This window comes from Calidris pugnax, unplaced genomic scaffold, assembly GCF_001431845.1.
Source record: "Calidris pugnax isolate Ruff unplaced genomic scaffold, ASM143184v1 scaffold273, whole genome shotgun sequence".
Classification (NCBI taxonomy): Eukaryota; Metazoa; Chordata; class Aves; order Charadriiformes; family Scolopacidae; genus Calidris; species Calidris pugnax.
In genome coordinates, this window is record NW_015094508.1 from 9,699,554 (window position 1) to 9,713,954 (window position 14,401).

General features: G+C 39.5%; 1 protein-coding gene across 2 annotated transcripts in view; it reads right to left on the reverse strand.

Annotated features, from left to right (window-relative positions):
* Positions 1–14,401, reverse strand: part of RAB3C (RAB3C, member RAS oncogene family) — a 139,192-nt gene that overhangs the window by 16,757 nt on the left and 108,034 nt on the right. For both annotated transcript variants that reach the window (XM_014965036.1, XM_014965037.1), the window contains exon 4: positions 3,726–3,850. In XM_014965036.1, coding sequence (XP_014820522.1) covers positions 3,726–3,850 — 125 coding nt within the window. The remainder of the gene's footprint in view (positions 1–3,725; positions 3,851–14,401) is intronic.

A 14,401-nucleotide genomic window follows, 5' to 3' on the forward strand; every position in this document is an offset into this window, starting at 1 on the left:
AGGTAAAGTTACCTGACTCAGCTGAATTTATTTGATCCTTTTTTACCTCGTTCTAACATTACTCTTTTAATGATGCTAACCATCCATTGTTAAACAACCGTGAACTAATTTCTGAAGCATGAAAAGGATGTACCACTTACAAAAAATACTAAATAGGGTGATACGGAATGGCTAAGGTGTGACATGCTCTTTGTGTTTGGACACCTCAGCCTGGAGAAAAAGGAGGGGTATGATAGAGGTCTCTGAAACCAGTGGTGTGGCAGAGCAGGTAACAGAAAACAATTGCTCACTGTTTCCCAGAATATAACAGTGAAGAAACATCAGATAAAACTAGCATGTGGCCAATTTGAAGCAGAAGCAGGTAACTTGAATCAACTTTGCCTATTTAAAGAATTTTGTGGATGGTAAGATTTTATGTCATTTCAAAGACATCATTGGACTAGTCCATGCAAAAAAATAATGAAAGGGCTATTGAGTATAAAAATATTGCCTCTGGTTCATGAGACCCATGAACATAGTTTGCTACAGTCTGGGATAGTATCAGTGTTTGTTTGTCCTTTTATACCTTTCATGAGGCACCTGCTTCTGGCCATTACCATAGGTAAGGGAGTGGGTTGCTTGCAGCTATGATCTGTGATGGTACTGCCAGTGTCATGCCCTATGTCATTAAGAAAAAATTTTAAAAAATCTAAAGTGGAAATGAGACAAATTCTGTCATCATAAACTTTTTGTTAATTTCCCTTCAAGGTCAGATCTGGTTTTCTTAACCATTCCTTCCCTCCTTTTGTGAACTTCAGTTAGTGTTACAAGAGAGGTACCCAGAACTACCACATGATACTTGGCTAGTTTAACCAGACCTTCACAAGTAACGAGGCCTATTTCTGGTTGATCTAAATCACTTGTTTGGGTTGAGAAATAAGCCAGCACTGAGATTTAAAGAAATGATTGATTACAGTTCTTTACTAAAACTGAAGGCCACACTTTTCAAAGTCAGCAGCCACAAAAAAGGCACAATTTTCCAATAATACTATTCTCAACAGGACACCATATTTCCTGGGGGGTTAAAAGTCCAATGCTCTTTTTGACCTTTTGAAAACCCGGTCCAAAATGTACATGTATTCATTTTCTCAATGACTTCAAATAAACCAAGGATGAAAATAAAAATAAAACCACACTTGAGAACAGAGTGTTTCACAATGTGCTCTTTGTACAGCACTCGTGTGTTGTGCTCGCTTGTAATTGTGGCTTTAATCAATGTTGCAGACCATGGCACTCAAAGGACTCACAGTCTTAAAATGCCTTGCTGGACACAAAAATCTGTATTGTTATTTTTAAAACTTGCCCGCAAGAGATGTTATCAACTCATTGGCAGAGACAGAAAAGGCAGTTCCAAGTGTTTGTGCCACCTTCCAACTTTCCAACTTGGGCCCTTCAAAATGGCCAACATGGCCAGAGCACTTACTACAATTCAGGGAAACTTGTTCTGCTTTCCCTGACACCACCTCCCACAGCTTCTGAACAGATTGGAGAAATGATTGCAGCTGTACAGAAAACATATAAACATTTGTGTGTGCAGTCTGGATACAGTAAATGACATACTGGATCAGAGCCACAATTTATCCAATACAATAATCTGCCCTTGAGATAGCCACAGGATGTATATCTGAAAAAGGAAAATCCCAGAGCAGATAAAGATGGGAATAGAGGATAATCCGCTTCCATAAAGATTGAATTCTAAATCCCAGGAGTTAAAGTTTGCTTTAAAGCTTGAAACATGAGTTTTGATATCTATCTCATTACTTTTCTTTGTGCAGCACTGGTTATTACAGCTGAGGATTCTTGACTGTACAACATGCAAAATTCCTTCTTGTCTTGCCAAATTCATGACCTTGGGGATTCCTGGTCAACTCACTGCATCTATCTTTCTATAGGAAAATAGTTCAAGGAATAAAAATTCAGATTAGCTACGTGACTTTTTTTAAAAAAAACCTTTAAATTCTACATAGCAAATTTTTGTTTATTGCCAGACATTTTAGTGCCTGGTGTAAATTTGGGGTGAAAGTATACAGTTACATTTTTTTGATCTCTTTTTTCATTGAATACACTTCCCTAGCTCCTATTAAAATGAATAAATATTAGAAATGTTTACAGACAGAAGAACAGACTACAGAAATATATAAAATGTGACAGATATTTCTGCAAAAAATAATCCTCTCAAAGGAGATGCAATGGTAACCATTTTGGGTTTGTTGCAAAGATTTTTAAAGACTCAGTTCTTCACAAAGGTTGGCATTTTTTCTGCACCTAAACTGCTTCTAAATCTTTTCTGTCAACTTTCAAGGACTAATTTATGGTCATTTTTAATGTATACTTTCGAGGTGTGCTTTAACACATACATAATTCTTATTTAGACAAATAGGATAGGAAAATATGTTATTCTGATGAAATTAATTACCAGGACAAGCAATTATACAACTAGAAAAATTGCTTTAAAAAAAAAGGTAAATGAGCCGTGAATATACATAAATGAATATACAATGAATATACGGGAATATACAAGAACCACCAGTATGGGATTAGATCCAGCACAGGTGGCATACTACGAAATGCATAATTTCTTTCTGTTTCCTATGAAGTTACTCTTATAACACCCTTTGCTCTAAACACCTATATAGGAACAGTGACAAGGAGATCTTCATTACATGTCCACCAGACGGAGCCTTTACCTTTTAAAAATAATGACAAACCCATGTCCAGCACAGCACAGATATTAGCCTCCAATGATATCAGGGCTTGATTTGCACTCCTGCTGAGCATGCTCTGCAGGGACCAACAAATTTGAAGGAAAAGCAGACTAGGTAGTAGTATTATGATGATGCTCTGGAGATTTTCCATTACAGTTTGGCCAGTGTCACCTCAAAAAAAATTTCACGGCATGAAAGGATATCACTGCTGGGCAGAAACAGAAAGAACAGAGATCTTCACAGCTCTGTAATTTTCTTGATGGAAAACATTTGCCTCCCAGAGGGAGACTTTATGAAATGGAGGTTCATGTTATTTACACCTGTGTAAATGTGCAGCAGGTGAGCTGTTAGCAGTGGGAGCTGGATACCGACATCTTTCTGTTTTGAATTGTCGGTATTGGAAATCATAACCCAAATGTTCTCAACCTGCAGAAAGGTCTTAGTTCACATTTTTGAGTAAGTTATTTCTTCAGTCTCTCCTCTCCTCATTTTTTTTCTTGGTTTGCTGGTGTTGTGGTTGATTATTTTTTTTAATTTTTTCCCCGACTAGGATGTATCTGCCTACAGCTACAGCTATCTAAACATATTGTATATATACAGACATATGCCTGATCTTGCTGCTTATCACAAAGGCCATGATGTACTTCCTATCTAAGGAGCAGTATAAGGAACATTCTATCAGATATATCTTTAGTCTAAGCCAGCCTCTGGTTTTGTGGACGCTTTTAGATGACAGACAAGTCATAGCTCTGCAAAAGGTCATTCCTGGACACATGTCCATTCTCATGTTATTACACTATTAGTGATATCAACAAGGACAGTTCAGACCTCAGCCTGCAGAAACAAAGGAAGGCAGTGTATGACTATTCCTTTACAGTGAATGTATCACCAATGTTTCATTAGCAGTACTGTAGCAATTAATGACATTACGCTGTGCATTCTCACAAGCAATCATAAAACTTTTTTCATTTTTTTTCTTACCAAGTTGCTCTGCTAAATGTTTGCCTCTCTCAGTGAAGATTACCCGTTCATCCTCCATGTCACATTTGTTACCGACCAAAATAACCTGGGCATTATCCCAAGAGTATGTTTTGATTTGAGTTGACCTTAAAAGAGAGACAGAGAGAGAGAGAGAAGTCAAAGCAACGCAAATGCTCCTTAAATCAATTTCAAACAGAATTGTAACAAGACAGAAAAGAAAATACTGATTTTGACATCTAGGGTAACATGAATCTTTTTAATTCTGGATTTCAAATAAAGTAAGGATTATCTGTCAGAATTATTATTACAGGAATAATATCAACACAGGTTTTACTTTTGCTTGTTAAAACAAGACAGTCTTTCAGTATTTTCTCCTGCCATCAACATTCTTCCCATATTTTTAGAAAGAAGTGGTCACACTTTCTCCCACACAATGAAAAAACCAGTGTTTTCACATTTTACTGCAAACCTTACCACCTTAAACCAGAGCTTTGAAACAAAATCAACATCTTATTGTTCACCTTTTAAAATCAGTATCTAAATTTATCAGCAAAACTTCAAAGCCATTCTGTCTTCCTTCTGTTGTTCTCCTGCATGTTCTACTAGAGGTCTTTGACCCACTGGGATGACAGCAACATTTACATTGTGCGTTAAGCCGTGGACAGAGGGCTGAGTTTGAACTTTGATTTATCTTCCATTTAAATTTTACAATTATACAATTATCACTGCAGCTGAATTGGAGTATCCGAGGCCTCAAAACACCATGGGACCTTGAGTGCTGGTGGTGAAACAGCTTACCCTACAAAGCTCTCTTAAGCAATTTGAATGTCACGCAGCTCATGGGCAACTAGGGACCATACTGGTAGCGCCTCCCAGTCTCTGAGTGCCACCACTCTGCTGATACTCACACCTGCTCTGCAGGATGCAAAGCTCCACGTCCTGGCTGCAGGCTCATCCAGGAGTGATGTTGCTGGCCACCACCCTCTAACTGAGAGCAGTGCCTGCCTTTGAAGGTAACAGGGTGTAGCAAGCTCACTCTAAGCATTTAGCCTTTGCCTTGGACTTGTGACTAGGTCTGGCTTTAGGCTCTGAGCCAGGTGCTCGGTAGGATATCAATATCTCTTCTATGCCCACGTGATGAACGGAGAGAGAAAAAGATGTAGAGCTTACAAAAACCACACTGAAATAGAAACTAACCTGCTTAACTACACATTTAGGAGACGGTGCCCTGGAAGGGAATCCTGTTGTGTATCAGGGCCCCAGGTCTCTCTGAGAAAAGGTGAAATAGCTTCAAAAATCTGTTGCTTAATTGTTTTGGAAGCTGGTTTGTGTGGCTGCTAAGTTCATTAGTGACCCCTTCTCATATCACAGCTGTTATCTCTACATATTCAGATCCCTGTCTGCAAAAGGTTTCATGCAGAAAAAAAGATCGTGATGTAGTCTGACAACCATTTCTAGTGAAAGACAGAAAATGGATCGAATCTCCCCAGTTGGCTTTGCTCATTGCAAGACCAGAGGGATGGACATGGGCAAAAACTGCCACAACTGTCTTTGTAGCCCTGGGTCCAACACCATTGCCCACAGGCCCAGACTCCTCTGCATGAGTCAAAGCACCTTTCAGCCATGTGTGATGGGTTCGCAGCGCTGGGCAGAGGAATTTAAGGGGAAGGATCACACTGACTTTAGGGTTGTTTTACTTCATCAGAATGACCAAGAGGAAGCTGGAGCAAGCCCCAGGCATTTTGTGCTACAGATTGTTCCCTTGAGCCTGCCTGGATCTTTCCTTCTGGAAATGGACACTGTGCTATCTTAAATCTGTTTTATAGTAATTTGAGTAGGGGATCATAAGGTACTGTGACCAAAGCAGAGGTCAGACTTCCCTGTACTCTTACATTGTTCTAATGATACAATTGCTTAGGAAAAAAAAAAGGCAACATGCATTCATTTGGTAGAAATGTTCTTTAGGAACTATGCTGAGTTCTTTTGGAATTTGTGGTTAAGCAAAATAGAATTTTCTTTTTTTTTTTTTTTTTTTTTTTTTTTAAAGAAAAAGAATATCTTATTTCTAAATATAAGGCCGTGCTTATAGTGGCACCTAGTGGCTACTGTGTTTATGAAGCTCTCCTCCCCAGCACAGCTTCGCAAGTAGGACCGGGAGAAATTGCAACACCCATTGTTTGACTTTTTATCCAAGATTGGCTTTTGAGTAGCATTTTTCTTGGGCATACTTTTTGTTTCTTAGAGTATTGTCTAATGGATCGATGCAAAGATCGGCACTGAAGTCGAGGGAGTCCCAGACTTCAGGGTGAATTTTTTTTTTTTTTTTTTTTTTTTTTTTTTTTTAACCAGAAATACATTGGTCACCATAGCAACTTTGTAAATACTAGTAGCTCAAACGTCAGACGATGTTAGTCCATTAAGGACTCTAAAGAGCTTAGCTTTGAACAGTTATGAGTTGGGGTCAACTTGTTCCCATTACAGCAGCAAGAAATTGCAGATGTTTCAAAATCAAAATATACAGTAAAATCATTAAGCTTTACAGAAGGAATTACTTGTGTATTCTGCAAAAGTGCAATGTAAGAAATTGATGCATGAAGAAGTACAACCTGGAGAAATATCATCACATCAGTGTAAAGATAACACTTTCAGCCTTGTTTTGCAGACTTTCCCTCCAGATCCTTACATTAATTTCTTTGCTTAAGAATGTAACCCCCTTCATGTTACATCAGGCAGATGTGACTTTTCATTCTATGAACTATGAACCTGTGCATTAAAATGCTCCTCATTACCAAAGTGACTGACTTTATTCTTAGACTTTTTTACCCAGTTTTGTTTATATCTCATTTTCTAGTTATAAAGAATTTTTTAAGCAACAAGAGAAGAGATCTTGTCCTTGATGACAATTCCAAGGGCTTATGTTTTGCAAAAGACTCTGTGGTGCAAAAATACAACTGAATGACTGTGAAAATCAGTCAAATGTACGCCCACCCAACCCCATCAGTAGGAGCTTGGATATTTCAAAGAATATAATAGGCTTATTGCTGTTATGTTCTTTCAGACATACATTTCCACTAATGGCTTCTATAGAATTTGCTTCCCACAATTCTCCATGAAAGCCAACATACAGATCATTTAAAAAAGAGATTTTGCTGTTCCTTGCATATGACCTTTCAAATGACCAAGGCTTCTGATTAGTCCAAAACTCAAACTGTTGTCCTTGTAAAGAACTTTAGTCTCAGGAAGACTGAAGACATGGAAAGCAAAGCTGATGTTTACAGTAAACTGAATACAGAAATTCTTGTTCAGTCTCAGTGATGTGTTGCATGTCAATAGTAATTTACCCGGTAAATCATTCACATTCTAGTTGTATCATAGGCAGCCAATCTGTAACAAGCTTGAATTTTTATAATGTATAGACACCAGAGGGACAGATTAATGCAGTAGTTCAATGATCCATTGCTTTCAGTGATCAACACAAGACTTGTTCTCCCTGTACTACAATTCTGTTACATTCCTTGTCAGAAAACAGCACTTGCTGAATGCTAACTAAAGCAATGCTCTTTGCCCACCTTAAAATAGTGCTGTATTTTCCACTACCGGTTCAAAGTACTTTAAAGTTACACCAATATATCTCCAAAAGAGTTTTGGGCTATCATGACAGAGGACTGCCAAAGATAACATGGAGGCTTTTTCCGTTGTTTGATGGAATGCAATACTATGTGAAAAAAATGTTCAAAACACACTTTTGTGCCTTGAACACAAAAATCCTCTTTTTTTGATATGAAGCCTAAAGGAAAGACAAAGTTAAACAGTTCACACTAGCATATGTCCATATGCACACTGCTTCAGTATTACCATGCTACCTAGTTCTTTTCCTAGGAAACACCTTGTAATACTTGTTAGTACACAAAATATTATTCTGAAAATATTGCTTTTTAGTTCAATAGAGTATAACTAGATTTTGTATTACTGCCACTTCTAACACTGCCATTTACTGAAGAAGAGAATAAAATCAGTGTTGCCTAGGCAAAGCTATCTGCTCTTACCTCATCTCTCATGAGCATACAGGTTTCAAAGAGAATATTACAATGCTTAAAATGGTGAACACACCATTATAAAGACCAAAGACACTATTATCACACACTACCTCCCTCCAAGCCTGCCAAAAAATTAAATGTCAGTTCTGGTTATGATCAAGCATAGTCAAATGCACCTTCATGAGAGAGAGGAAGCAGTAGGTAATGTCTGTGTTGCAGGTCTATGTTGCAGCACATCATCTTTTGTGAAAAGACCAGTTAACAAGCTTAAAGGATGACAATTATTCTCAGACAAGACTCTGCTTGAGGTCTGTAAAAGACTCAGTTTAATAGAGAACTTTGTGTAGCAATGTGATCCTGCATCTCTGAACATGCAAGAGCTTCAAATAACTGCCCAGGCACCAATGGTGGGTTGTCTGTGGGTGCTCATGTGGGCAGGTTACAAGGAGTATTGCACAGCATGATGGAGTGGGGTTCAGAAATACCAGCCCCAGCTAGCCAAGGTAGCTAGCACAGAGCAATATGGGAGCACTGATGTGATGGTACTGTTCCGCAAACTAGCTTGTTCACATTAAATTATGTGATACAAGCTCATCTGCATATCCACAAAGGAGCACAGAGAGACAATGGCAGGTGGAAAAGCCCAAATAATAGCCTGGCCCTGGCTGCTTCCAGGCAGGAAGCCTATTCCAGGCAGAAGCCATGAGCCTGTCAAAGGCTCACATCCACAAACTCAAAGGAGCACAGGGACACAAGGGTAGGTGAGAACCCAAATAAAGGACTCAGTAGAAGGGATACCACATCCAGGACCCTCTCAGGACTGTCTCAGGAGAGTCTCACCACTACAGTCCAGGTGTGAAACCCATCACCACAGGTCAACATTTGGTGGAGCTTTGTATGTCCAGGTGCTGGCAACTGGGGAGACAGGGATCCAGGGTCTGCTGCTGGGAAGACTGAGTGTATAAACCCAGCTGATGGAGGGACCCACACTGTATACATGTCTACACATACATATATTCTCACTAGTGGATCTCCATGCTGCTCTGCATGGGAGGGGAGCAGGATGAGGCTGTTGGTGCTGTCTGTGTTTGTGGAAGTGCTGTGTGTCTCTCTGCCTGACATCTATGTGGCTGGCCAAGTATATGTGCATAAATAGGTGTTGTACATGTGTACAGGGTGTGAAAGTGCCTGCTGGGAATAATACATCTTCAGCCTCACTACTGGTTGAACCTGGGGCATGGAGCTGCAGCAGCCTCACCTCTCGAGCTGCCAGATGCAGTGTGATTTAGTTTCCCCTAAGAGTTCAGCCGTAACTCAGCTACACCTGGGCAACACTGCACTCCACCCTGGAGAAACTGCTGCAGAAGCCATGCTTGCTGCTTGTTGTACTCCATGCATTTCAAGTTGCACCCACTGATTGACATACCTTAGGCTTCACTCTGAATATATCTCCAGAGCATCATTTTTTACTAATTCATATATGACCAGAACAAACATTCATCTCACCTGAAATAGTCTCTAGTACATTCTCACCCACTGACAGCTAGGGCAGCAAACAAATATATTTGATAAAGATATACCCAATACAGCAAATATCTCAGGAATATGAACTTTTAGACACAGACTCAAACTACTCACTACTGTTTGGACCTAGAGCCCTCTGAGGATTCCTGCTATCCTGAGAGGGGCTAGTTTCTACGGGCATTTTACATGAATTATGTAGTAAGTCACATGCACCAACAGCAGAGAAGCACCCTAATGGAAATGCTCCAGGGGGGGCCACGTGTAATGTTTTTTCCAGCAAGTTCAGGGAACATGCTGTACCTCTGATGCTCTGGTTTCAGAAAGGAGTATGCAATTAACTGGAGTGCATCATCTTGCCAAGAAAACAAATGGAAAACCCAACAAAGTGGAAAAAAAAACCCCAAACAACAAAAAACCCCAACCAAAACCAAATTAACAAAACCTGTACCAAAGTCCTTTTATTTTTAGAAATTATGTTGGGTTCACTGATTGATGCTTAAAATTCTTGCATCTCTGTCTCCAGCACGGTGCCTTCAAAGCCTTCAAAGCTGAACTATCAGGGGTTGCAGTGTAGTGACAGGATTTGGGGTGGAGTCCAGGTTATCTATTCTAAAACTTTCTCAGTTTATTTAAGTATTGGTGAGAGGGAGTGTCAGAGAAGCAGGTGTGAGTTTGGAGGTGTGCCCAAAAGCATTCAGTGTCCCCAGTTGAACTTCCTCCCTTTATTGGCAAATGAGTGTGCCAAATGCCTGGCTACCTCTGAGCAGGAAGGCTTGCTTTCCAGCATTTTCCGGAGACATAATTTTCCTTCTGTAATGGAGGCAGTGGAGGGTATCTTTCCCTCCTTCTCCCAGTCATCATGCTATGATGTGGGAAGATATGGCCAGCCTTCTCCAACCCCTGACAGAGACTGGGATGGTAAAGGGAAGCTCTGTCATTCCCGTCGTTTCAGGGGACAAGATTGTGTCAGGAGCACTTGCCCACCCTCCCTGTCTGTCAGGAGCTCTAGCACTCTCCCCACTGAAGCCACCTTTTCCACAGGGCAAGTCTGAGATCTTCCCCACACTACTAAGTGTCTTCTGTACTTCAGTGTGTACCATATGCTCTATTCCTTTTCCCGTGCCCTCTTTTATGTCTCCAAAACCAGCAGTCCTGATAGGCTATGTGCCTTAGGAATAGCCCTGTATCTTGGAGTTTTCCCACCTCTTCTCTCTATCCCACTCACGTTGGGGACATGACGGAGATGCGGCCTATTTAGGATTATTCTATAGAGCATGTTAAACAATTGCAATGCTCAATCTTGGTGGCCATTTGGAAGCTCTCTCTGTACCAGCTGCTCTGCACGCAGCATTCAGACCCTGCTGCAGGGACGGCTGGGAGAGAGGTGGCCTCAGGCTTTCCATCAGTTCTCCAGTAAATAATCCACTGCAATGCAAAATGTATAAACCTACCAATCAAAACCCCAAACTCAACTTTCTGATTGGGATTTTGAAGACAGTGCTGAGGTTAAAAATTTGAAGCACTCTGAGCAAACATAAGACAGAAGAGCCCTGGAGTACTTTGATACTAGGTTTTTTGTGGCCATGGTTACTGGCATAGTGGGAATATAATAGCAATAATTAGTAATAACAAAACCAAGATCCTAACATTTGCCAGACTTCAGCTGAACTGATGAGCAGCTGGGAGCATACACAGCCCCAAGAAACAGAACTAGCTTTGAGAAATATCTCAGGATCTTTCCTCCCTTACTGATAAGAAAGATCTGGATATTTGCAACTTTTAAACTCAAACTATTACTACTCATTTAACTATTCTGGCATGTTCCAGCTGAGGGACATAAAAGCACAATGATTATGGGCAACACAAATTCTTTTACCTCTTGCAGTCATGAACCCCTTTATAATTATTGAAGGAATTAGTGAAAACCAGGAAAAGAAATCAATAAAGGGAATAATTATCAAAATAGAGAGCTGAGGTAGATGAACCTGTGACAGGAATGAGGAAATTGCACCTTGATTCTTCTCATCAAGGATTTAAATCTAGTGGATGTCCTAGAATCTATTTAGAATAGGGGACATATACTGAATTTGGGATGCTTATTTTCAGTGATGGTACCAGCACCTGCTGACTGCAAGTGATTATCAACCCATGATAGAAAATAGGCTAAGATGTCCCTCAACACAGGAGTATTGAACATGGATGGAGGGGACAAAGATAAACAAGGGGAGGGGGAGGGGAAGGGAAAAAAATAAACAAAATACATTTCTTCCATCCTCAGTATCACAAAGCAGGGAGGGAAAAAGATCTGGGGAAAAGTGGATGTAATAGCAATAATGGATATACCAACCCCTTTACTCTTGCAACAGACTGGGATATATGAATATTGGCTAGGACTGACTGTATCTGATGTGTCAGTTATTGTTCATAAGATAGTATGTTTTCTGTCTGTATTGAAGGGCAAATGAATTGAAAAATGCCACATGATTGTGAAATAAGCTGATACTGAAGAAACCAGAAGAATACCAATGACTCACCATTTCCTTCTGACAGGCTTTATCTTCCTTGTGCAGAGCCAAAGAGCGCACACCATGCAACGAAAAGCTATACATTTAGCCTTCCCTTGGAGGAAAATAAATTAATGATGCAGAAGCTGCCTGACACGTGTGACACTAACAAATTTCTGGTTCATTTTCAGCCAGAAGTCTAGTCAAAATGAACATTACCCAGAGCACCAAAGATTTTCAGTGTTCTGGTAGGAATTGCATCTACTTTAAGGAAAGTGAATTTAGATTTTCCAGTAAACAAAACACAAAAGCTACTTTAACAGAAGACTCCACTACAAATTTCTGAGGTCATAACTTCATTTTAGAAAACCACATGCCACATTTCAGTTTTGACAGCTTATAAAGATAATCAAAATGAATCCAATGCTTTTGGAAGGTAAAGCTGAGATAATCTTTAATATTTACATTTTTATAACACTATGCAAGGAACTATGACATAGCATTTTGCAAGAAGCTTAGTTACTTAGAAAAAAAAAAAAAAAAAAAGAGAGGACAGCTAAAGATGTAAGAGCTGATATTCTCTGTTTATGACACTTATTCTTATGTAAGTATCTTAGTGATAATCCATTACCATAATTGTAATGAGGAAGTATATGCTTGCTCAATAATGTCCCCTCTTGAGAGTACGCTGGGTCTGCATTTAACACAATGCAATAAGAACTGACATGGCATTGGCAACTATGTAATTCTGTATGGTTCCTAAGATGGGAGGTAGGCAGCACAGAGAATGATCAATCAGAATTTTCTTTCTTTCTAATCAACCATTTCTATCTGTTCTTAACTTGCCCACGGAAGTGTCTTCCCATCCAGAGTCCTCTGCTGAGTACTTTATTGAATTACATTTCATTTCTAATGTAATATGGCTTTCTTAATAGTCCATGAATTAGCTTTGGTCCCTTTTCTGTACAGTGTTGTTTCAAACAAGAGTACCAAGTGTCTTTTGTTGTCAGAAGATTATTTTCTGACACTAAAACACAAATCCACTGGATAATGGTATGTGGTATCAAATGAATATATTGTGGGCAAAAGACACTCATATCCAGACTGTAATTCTTACGTACGTCCCTTTATTTGGAGTTACAATGAAGGCCTGCAGGGCATACTTAATTTGTATTAATCAGATTGCAGATGTCCTTAATTTTTGCATCTTTGGCACAATCTCTGCATCCTGCTTTCTTCCCAGCTGCTAAACACACCTGGAAATTACTGTCCAATACCAAGGTAGCAGGAGCCCAATTATGCACTTACAACATTTAAAATAAGAAAAAAGAAAAAAAAAAAAAGAGATTGTGCTCTAAGTTAGCACTGTAACTCTGCATCCGTCCTCCATAGTGCCTCCTATACCTGAGCTCTGATGGCCATCTCTTCAGGAGGAAAGCCCACCAGGTGAGATGTCTTCCTGTACCTGCACAGCCAATGCACTGCAGCTGGCACTTAAACACCAGGCAGTAAGTTTAAGAACAGCCTTGGGCAGACTAAGGTCCTGACACACAGTATGTCACCCTGACACTGCACAACCTGGAGGCTTTTTTGTGATGGACGCACGTAACTGAGTACTGCTATGGAAACTCCTGACCTACTCCTGGGCAAGTTGGACGTAGGCAGAAGGTGTGCAGAATTAATAAAAGACAGTAAATTCCCTATCAAAGTCAACTAGATTACTTTCCTTTTCCCATGTCTAGTACATACTTATTTTTCAGGCTTTTTGTTTAGAAAAGTGGAACAGATGTTTACACAGACAGTGGAGAAGAGACAACAAATATTGTGTTAGACATTAATGGCAGGGAGAACTTCCAACCTGCTTCCTTGTATTTTCTGTCATGATAAAACAATATAAAATACATTTTAATATTTAATTCTTATTCAGAGTAGTAAAAAATCCTCTCCTACAACAAGGTTTACTTATGGGCAGACCAACTAATATAACACATTTTTCACAGTGGGACACAGTAATGACACATGTTAATGAAGAGTTTTTATGTCATGTATAATGCCGCAAGCTGTGTCATACTGTGGGAAGCGATTTAGCAACTTACCACAAAGACAAAAGGCTGTATATTTTAATTTTCTCCCCACTGAGAAACCCACTATTAAATTATCATCCTTCAAAGCTATGGCTATGCATCTACAGTGCACACAATCATCAAAAATTAGGGTTTGAAAGGAGATGGGTAAAAGTATTTACAGGAAAATAAAATTCATAGAAACAATGAAAGGCAAAATAGAGTCTGCACTTGCACATTGCTGACTATCACCATGGTTTCATGTTCCAGATGCTTCCAAATAAATGATCCTGTTAATCACCAATTTATGTTGATTGCACAGACTGTCACTGGAACTCTGAGTAATGACCCTAATCAATACAGCTGATCCTAATTCTGGTATTCGAAAAACATAGCTGTGAAATAAGGGAGTATTGAAGTCATTTACTAAAGCAACTGCAGCATCTGTTTGAGTATATTACACTTTTAAGTAAATAAGCAATTTGCTGTCACTTAGAAATATATTTTTTGCTTGTCATTTGTATTCATGTAGCTATACATGAGGAAAC